Genomic DNA, 9684 nt, shown 5'->3' on the forward strand with positions numbered 1-9684 from the left:
AAATCTTTCACTAAACTCCAATTCTAAAGACCCTGTATTGGAGATCATTGTCCCTCCTGGGTTCGTGATTTTTACTTTGGAGCTGCACCTCTTAAGAAAAATATTGGGTTTGTTACATGCAAGGACAGTCTGCCCGGTTCCTTAGTCTAATTGCGGACAAAAAAACTGTTATAAAAATCTAATACATAACTGAATTTATTTCACAAAAGAAAAAAAAAAGAAAAATGTTTGTAGGATTCTTAAGGAGAAAAACATACAATGACAATTCAAAACTGGAAATGTTTTCGAGTTTATAGATAATAAATGAAAAATGATTGAAGTCAAAAACGAAAAGACAAAACATTAAGTTTAATTATCTCCAGCAATAATCAAAACACAATTAGATGCAGAAAATAAAAAGAAAACATCACTTAATTTCTACATTCTGAAAATCACTCAATATAATGAAAACTACAGAACATAAATGTCAAAAGAATAATTGTGGTAAAAAAAGTACAAGGTTGACCATATAAAAAAAAGGAGAAATAATGTTCTCTATTGTTTTTGACTATTTTCTATGTGCCCCAACAACAAAACCCCCAATTCGCACTTTAAAGTTAAAAGAAAAATCTTTGATTCGTAACACTTGAACATAAGGGAACTTGGTTTACGCTCCTCCTTTAAAATAAAAAATTATGTTGGGTGTGAATGGTTGACACAGAATTGAAGAGAAAATTATTCCCAAAGTTATTTTCCAGCTACACTCCTCTAGAATTCCCATTAATGCAACCCTTCAGTTTTGCACTTGTTAACTTTCTCCCTCTCACAGGTCATTGTACTTATCTTAGTTTCATCAAAGTAGGTGTACACGGGACGTCACTATCTCCGTTATGGACTCTCGGGGGACGGGTGGATCCTTGAGTTACACATGAGTTTTTCGGCGACTCATGTGGAGTTCGAACCTTGAGAGCTGGGATGGCTCGTGTCCTGAGGGGAGCAGACACTGGTTCCTCTCTCTCTCTCTCTCGCTTTCTTGGGTGGGAACCTCTTCAAGCACTCTCTCGGGCAGGAACTAGCTTCGTTTCTTGATGAAGACCTTAGGCCAAGAAGGGAAGATTTTGGACCATCCCCTTTTTCCTCTTGAATGGTCATTTTTGAGTTCATACGGCAGTCTTCATGTCTTGAGGTCCATTGACATCCGTGACCACACCTTCCTTTTCTGGGAGTTGGCCAATCATGACCAAGTGTCCTCTTCCCTATGGGTACTTTGTCCTCTTTATGAGAAACCCTTGTTCTCACATCTGGCTTATATCTTGTGGCTGACCTGGGAAAGAGAGGGGAAAGTCAAGTGCCTGATAATTTAATGGTTGTGGGCCTACATAGTGCAGACAACGACCTCCTTTTGTGGGCTGAGGCCTGTCTGAGGTTACAAGAAAGGAAATCCACGAGAGCGGAGCTGTTTACAAAAATAAAAAGAAAAAATTATAAACTGCTAACAGTTTTACTTACGAGGGTAGAACTCAACTCACTTCACAATATATATATATATATATATATATATATATATATATATATATATATATATATATATATATATATATATACAATATATATATATATATATATATATATATATATATATATATATATACTGTATATATATATATAATATATATATATATATATATATATATATATATATATATATATATATATATATATATATATATATATATATATATATATGTATGTATTATAGCCACGAAAGGAAAAATGAAAAAGACTTGATTGGAGTTAGTACTTTCATCCACTCAGGACATTATCAAACTCATTGCTGAGTTTGATAATGTCCTGAGTGGATGAAAGTACTAACTCCAATCAAGTCTTTTTCATTTTTCCTTTCGTGGCTATCATCAGCCATTATTAGTCCACTGCAGAACAAAGGTGTCAGACATGTCCTTCCACTTGCGTCTGTTTATGGTCTTTCTGTGCCAATCCACGCCCTCAAACTTCCTTAGTTCGTTGATCCATCGCCTTCTCTTCCTTCCTCTGCTTCTTTTACAACCTCTAGGGACCCATTCTGTTATTCTTAATTTCCATCTATTATCTGTCATTCTCATAAATGGCCTGCCAATGGCTATTTCTTTTTCTTACATGTTGTTAGAATATCCTCTACTCTTGTTTGCTCTCTTATCCTTGTTGCTCTTTTTCTGTCTCTTAGTGATATTCCCATAATTATTCTTTCCATAGCTCTATGAGTTGTAACTAGCTTATGTTTTAAGGTTTCAGTAAGGCTCCAATTTGCTGATGCATAAGTTAATACTGGTAAGGCCATCTCATTAAATACTTTTCTTTTTAGAGAAAATAGCATTTTTCTTTTCATAATCCCATTTTGTTTGACAAATTCTCTCCATTCCATGCTTATCCTTCTTTTAACTCTGGTTTTGTGTCCTTGGGAAACATTTACTAAGTACGTATATTCATTTACAATCTCTAGAGGCTCATCTATAACTTTTATTTGTTGTCTCTACATTTTCATTTAACATTATCTTAGTTTTACTCATATTCACTTTCAGTCCTACATTTCTGCTGTCTCTATTCAAATCCTCTAACATCTTTTGTAATTCCTCCCATGATTCACTAAACACAACTCTGTCATTTGCAAATCTTAGGTTGTTATGGTATTCCCCATTAATATTAATTCCTACATTTTTCCATTCTAAATTCTTAAAAACTTTTAGACATGCTTTGAATAATTTAGGAGAGATGGGGTCTCCCTGTATGACTCCTTTCTCAATTGGAATTTTCTCACTATATGTAGTTTTAGGATTTCTATACTTCCTGTATAGATATCTTTAAGTGTTCTAGCATGCATATATATATATATATATATATATATATATATATATATATATATGTATATATATATATATATATACAGTGGAACCTCTACATCCGATCGTATCTACATCCGAATTTTCCAACATCCGAAGTAAAATTCGAGCAAATTTTTGACTCTACACCCGAATTTTATTTCGACACACGAAGTAGCAATTTTCGTCGTACCGGTTGTATCCGAATTTTTCGACACGCGAAGTACAATTCGAACACGTTCCGACTCTACACCCGAATGTTTTTTTCGACACCCGAAGTAAACAATACTCGTACGCGTAGTCGTTGCTCATAGCGCCTGAAGTGTTTTTTATTTCCGCCGATAGAAGGCAGCACATCGACCTCGGAGGGACGCTCAATTAGCGCGGCTTGGGTCAGTCCTCTGTTCTCGTCAGCTTCGTGCGGTTGTGCTCTTTGCGTTGTGATATTAACTGTGAATTAATCGTGATTTTTTACGTGCATCCATTAACGATAATTTACGTAAATCATGGGTCCAAAAAGGCTTAGTTTTGCCAGTGGTAGTGGTAGTGGTGAGAAAAGGAAGAAGGAAATGCTTTCTATAGAAATTAAGCAGGAAATTATTGAAAAACATGAGCGTGGCATCCGCGTGAGTGAACTTGCTAAACAGTATGGCCGTAATATGTCGACGATCTCGACAATCCTTAAACAGAAGGAAGCTATTAAAGCAGTGAAACCTTCTAAGGGGATCACTATAATTTCCAAACGCCGTACCCCTATCATAGAAGAGATGGAACGACTTCTACTAGTGTGGATTAAGGATAGAGAGATCGTTGGCGACACCATCACCGAAACCGTTATCTGCGAGAAGGCGCACGCCATCTTTACGGACTTGAAGGAGGAGAGCTCTGTGGGTGATGCTGGGGAGAGTTCAACCGAGCCTTCCTCAGATGATTTCAAGGCATCTCGTGGCTGGTTCGAGAAATTCAAGAAACGGTCCGGGATTCATTCAGTTGTTCGCCACGGAGAGGCTGCTAGTGCGGACACAAAGGCTGTAACTGACTTTGTTAAGAAATTCGAAAATATCGTAAAGGAAGAAGGCTACGTGGAGCAGCAGGTGTTCAATTGTGATGAAACCGGGCTGTTTTGGAAGAAGATGCCGAGTCGAACCTACATCACTGCTGAAGAGAAGAAATTGCCTGGGCATAAGCCAATGAAGGATCGGTTGACTCTTGCTCTATGTGCCAACGCTAGCGGGGACTTTAAAGTCAAGCCCTTGCTTGTTTACTATTCGGAGAACCCTAGGGCCTTTAAAGCACACAACGTCGATAAGGATCAGCTTCATGTTTTCTGGCGATCCAACTCGAAGGCCTGGGTCACTAGGCAATTCTTTGTGCAATGGGTAAACCAAGTTTTCGGTCCTTCTGTGAAGAAGTATCTTCATGAGCAGAAATTGCCTTTAAAGTGCCTGCTATGCCTTGACAATGCACCCGCTCACCCCCCCGGACTTGAAGATGATATCTTCGATGAATTCAAGTTCATAAAGGTGCTGTATCTTCCACCAAATACCACCTCTATCCTCCAGCCCATGGACCAGCAAGTCATCTCTAATTTTAAGAAGCTGTACACCAAGCACTTATTCAAGCAGTGCTTTAATGTCACGCAAAGCACCAACTTAACATTGCGTGAATTTTGGAGGGGCCACTTCAATATCGTGCACTGCTTAAAGATCATTGATCAGGCTTGGGTGGGATTAACTCGACGGACCCTCAATTCTGCATGGAAGAAGCTGTGGCCTGATGCAGTTTCTCCCCGAGATTTCGAGGGTTTTGACCCCGAATCTGATCCCGTGGTCGGTGCAGCGGAAGCCGTAGAGGAAATCGTCTCCCTTGGCAAGTCCATGGGTCTGGAGGTCGACGCAGATGACGTTACGGAACTCGTCGCCGAACATCACGACGAACTGACGACGGATGAGCTCAAGGAACTCCATGCTATGTCGGAGCACATGAGTGATGACGAGGAAGAGAGCGAGGAGGTAGAACATGTGTTAGGTTCAGCGCAAATAAAAGAGGTGTTAGGAAAATATCAAGACGTGGTCGACTTCATCGACAAATACCATCCAAAGAAATTGCAGGTTTGTCGTGTAGTTTCTCAATTCGATGATGTTTGCCTAACGCACTTTCGAAACATTCTGAAAAGCCGTACGAAGCAATTATCTATCGATGCTTTCTTTAAAAAAACTGCGAAGCGAACTCGCGATGAAGAGGATGTAAGTGAACCGAAGAAAACGGCAAAGAGTGAAGAGGAAGAAAGTGAAACACAGAAAACGGAAAAGAGTGAAGCAAAAGAAATTCAGTCAATTTTAAATGTAAGTGATAGTGATTAAAATTACGTAATCATCAAAAAGAAAAATAGAAAATGTAAAAAAAAATATAAAATATAAAAATAAAAAAAAAATAAGCTAAGTTATGTTAAAGTTCACTTAGTGTAAGTTAGAATAAGTTACGGTAGTGTTACGTTTATCGTAGTTAACCTCTCTACCTCCTCGCCGTCCGTCCGTCTCCTCTCTCCTCTCTGCGTAGCGAAGACGAACAACACCTGCGCTGGAGTTTCTAAGGTAAAGTGACGCTAAAAACCCGTTTCTTATTTATAATTTTTTGCTAATTCTTCTTATTTACATGTCTATTCTTCTTATTTACATGTCTATTATCTAATTTAGTGTTCATTATTCTCATGGGAAAGTTATGTGTAGTAGTTTATTAAGAAGTTATCATAGGTTTTTGGGCTCAACCACGGATTAATCCTATTTCAATGTATTCTTATGGGAAAATTCGTTTCGACATCCGATCAATTTCTACATCCGAAGTTGGTTCTGGAACGGATTAAATTCGTATGTAGAGGTTCCACTGTATATATATATATATATATATATATATATATATATATATATATATATATATATATATATATATATATATATATATATATATATATATATATTACTGTCATTACAATGACTTTGATTACTTTATGAGGGGGAGTTATCCAGGTGAATTAGATTAGCAATACCCTTCCTGTTCAGTGTTTATGTTTTGATGTCATCAATTTAGTCGTCTAATTTAAGGGCAATAAAAGCATTGATTAATGACTTTCGTTTTAGCATTAACATTCTATGATAAAAAAAGAGAATGAAGTAAAGTTTCAGGACAATTTCTATAGTTTGTAAAATGCATCCTGAAAATAAACTTTTACAGAAAGTTTTAAGTTTTATGTAATATGAAGTGACTACGGTTCTGAAATTACATTCCCCTTTTTGAATTACATTGGTAGTAGTAGTGGTTGTTGTGTATCAAAATGAGGATATTATTTCGGACATAATGCTTCATGATATCCCTTTACCCCCATGGACGTACCGGTATGTCCTTGCAAAAAAAATGCTATAAAATTCATTTTTTTCATATTTTTGATAATTTTTTGAGAAAATTCAGGCATTTTCCAAGAGAATGAGACCAACCCGACCTCTCTATGACAATAATTAAGGCTGTTAGAGCAATTTAAATAAAATATACTGCAAAATGTGCTGGGAAAAAAATAACCCCTTGGGGGTTAAGGGTTGGAAATTTCCAAATAGCCTGGGGGTAAAAGGGATATTCATTCCTTTTTGTTGAGACTTATATTGGCTAGAGTACTCGCAACTAAGTAAGTATTCAACTTGTCTTTCAGGCAGCTGCTCTGAGGACCCCTCAGATATTTTCTCTGCAACCTCGTACCGTGAAGGCTCGCATCCAAGAGATTCAGCAGATACCCGAATTTTCGGGAAGCAACACACACCCTCGTTTATTACGGCTAATACATTACAGCAGAAAAGTAAGGAGAAGATTAGACCTTTTAAGACAGATAAAAGATACTAGAGCTGTACCGAGTTTAAATATCATTACAGGTGACCAAGACAAATTCAATAAGTATGTGGCCCTTGGTTACTTGAGAATAAATATGAAAGATATTATAACCTACCTTTCGAAACATTTTAAAGTAAAGGGTAGCTTTATAAGGAAGAATCTTCATCAGCCGAGTCACAAGCAGCAAGCGTCTGTTGTTTCTGTGAAAAGTAATGTAACATATTTGTGTCACCAGGGATTCAAAGAAGATCAATTGTTATCAAGTTTAGAAATTCTAATGTATCCACCTGATGTTGTTAAACAGCAATTTCAGGATTTGTTACATAAACTTGGAATGCCTGCCCAACAAATTGTTAATGTACCATATGCCCTACAGTTGTTGTTATATTATTTAGATAAAGAAATGCCTTATTAAATATGGGTTTGCTTGTTTTTTTTTCATCCATCCTTTACACAAATTTTTTAGTCATATTGCTTTAATATAATAAAATAGATCCCTTAAAAGCCTCTGAAGCATGGCAGCAGGGCCTATGAAAAGCTTATTGTTTCGAAGAATGGGGGAGTGGAGGCAGCAGACAAATTTCACAATTTCACGACAAAAAAAAAAAAAAAAAAAATTGTGAACATACAGCAATAGTCTACTGATGATGGTTTAGTGTCAATTATTACAAAACACTTGCTTGAAATGTAATTATTATAAAACTCATGTTAGATATTTAAAGTTTTTTTAAAAAAAAAGTTTTTTTGTATGAAAATTATTAGAATTGACAGTTATTCAAAAGAATGGTTACAGTACTCAATTTTTTTTTTCTATTATTTCTACGAGCCTTCCTTGTTATTTACGTTGTTTTGTTTATTAGTTTTCCTTTTGAAACCTGTAATATTGAATAATTAAAAAAGTGAAAACCACAAAATTTCCCTGTTATAGATTCAATAAAATATAATAACAGATATGTTTCAGTGTAATGTTATGAGCTACTGCACGCACATATTCAACTAGGTCAGAATAATAATCAAAATGGATAAGGTTTGTAAGACTTGTTTCAAATTCTCTATAAATCTTTTTATATTTATCACAGATCATTCAACTGGGTAGTTGTTCTGCAGTGATTTTCATTAACGATTGCACTCTACAGTGTTTTAAAGAATTACCATATGCTTAAATTGGTGATTTTCTGAGGGCTGAAGAAGAAATGCCCTGTGCCAGCCTTGAAATGAAAAAAAACAGCCATAATGACCAACGTTTTCAAAGTCTGTGGTAATTGATTTAGTGTGTGAAAATGGACTCAAATGTCTTAATATAACCAAGAAATCTGATGTGTATTTCTTCCTATTCATTAGTTAAAAGACTTAATATATGAGGTAGGCAAAACCCATATTTTAATCAGTGAACGGTGTACAACTAACCAAACAAGGTTGAAGTTATGTCATGGGGTGAATCACGAGTCTCCTTTGACTCATTTTTTCTTTTGCGCATAAACCGCTGAAAGTTCACATCAGCTGAATCTGTATGATTGTGCTCTCGAGATATAGAAGAAACTTCATCATCAATTGTAATTACTTTCTTGCTTTAAGGGCTGCTTTCCTGGTCCAATCACGCAGAACTCTACGTACTGCAGGACTTGCAAGATCAGGTTATCATATACATTCTTAGTTATTTCGCATATCACACAGTGTGCGTGTGTGTATATGTATATTTATGTATATATTTATCTTTGTATCTTATTTCACACAACCTAGCAAGAAGAGTAGCTTTTAGCACTTGGAAAATTGGTAATGTTACTCCTCTATGTAAATGTGTTTCGTAGCTCAAGTCCAACTGATTACCACCCAATTTCCATAACTTCCCTATCATCTTAAGTTTTTGAATGTCTTTTGGCATAACATCTAAATAGGTTTGCTGAAGGTAATCATCTGTTCCCTAGTTTATAATTTTGCTTTCGTAAAGGCCTTGGAGCATGCCCTTCTTACAATCTCCAATGTTGTACAGAAATCCCTTAATTGTTGTCAGGAAGTGTGTATGATTGGCCTTGCTTTTAGTGCTACCTTTGACAATGTTTATCATAAGACCTTTGTTTTCAAACTTAAACAGCTGGGAGTGAGTGGGTCTTTTCTTAGCATCATTATTGAATTTTTAAGTAATGGATCTCAAATAGTTGTCAATGAGCACCATAGTGAGTATAGGAATGGGATATCTGGTGTTTCTCAGGATAGTGTTCTTATATCATCATTTATCATACTATATACACATGGCATGTGGGTTGGCCTAGAAAAACTACCTCATTGCATATGCAGATAATGCTACTCTCTTTGCATCAATTCCATCTCCTGAATTTAGATCTGGAGTTGCTGAATCCCTTAATAGAGATCTAGCTAAAATTAGTGCATGGTGCAAATTATGTGGCTTGAAGTTGAATCCTAACAAAATGCAAAGTATGATTGTAAGTAGGTCAAGGACAGTTGCTCCTCAACATTCAGATCTCAGCATTGATAATGTTTCTTTAACTTTGTATGACTTAAAATTTTAGGGGTGATTTTCGACAGCATATTTAATTTTGAGAAGCACATTAGGTGTGTGTCTTCTTCAGTTGCACACAAAATTTGCTTATTGAGAAAGTCCTGCAAGATTTTCAGTGATCAATCTATTCTGAAAAAGTGTTTTAATTCTTTCATTCTACCTGGTTTTGAGTATTTTTCTCCTGTCTGGTCTTCAGCTGCTGATTCTCATCTTAATTTGTTGGACAGGAACTTATAATCTATTGAATTTTTTTATCCCTAATCTAGATATTAATCTCTGTCTCTATCGTTCAATTAGTTCTTTTTGCATAATGCATAAGATTTTTCATAATTCTGACCATCCTTTACCTACAGATCTTCCCGGAAAGTACCCGTATCATCCTGTTCGTAATATTAGGTATTCAGTTAATTTTAATAGTCAGGCCTTCTCCATCATGAA

The 9684-nt window shown here is 36.0% G+C and overlaps 1 protein-coding gene across 2 annotated transcripts in view; it reads left to right on the forward strand.

Moving 5' to 3' along the window:
* The window catches only part of mTerf5 (mitochondrial transcription termination factor 5), a 72181-nt gene extending 65025 nt beyond the window's left edge, over window positions 1-7156 (forward strand). For both annotated transcript variants that reach the window (XM_068362917.1, XM_068362918.1), the window contains one exon: window positions 6553-7156. In XM_068362917.1, coding sequence (XP_068219018.1) covers window positions 6553-7143 — 591 coding nt within the window. In that variant the 3' untranslated portion in view covers window positions 7144-7156. The remainder of the gene's footprint in view (window positions 1-6552) is intronic.
* The last annotated feature ends 2528 nt before the right edge of the window (window positions 7157-9684 follow it).

The sequence above is a fragment of the Palaemon carinicauda genome, chromosome 39, assembly GCF_036898095.1.
Source record: "Palaemon carinicauda isolate YSFRI2023 chromosome 39, ASM3689809v2, whole genome shotgun sequence".
Lineage (NCBI taxonomy): Eukaryota > Metazoa > Arthropoda > Malacostraca > Decapoda > Palaemonidae > Palaemon > Palaemon carinicauda.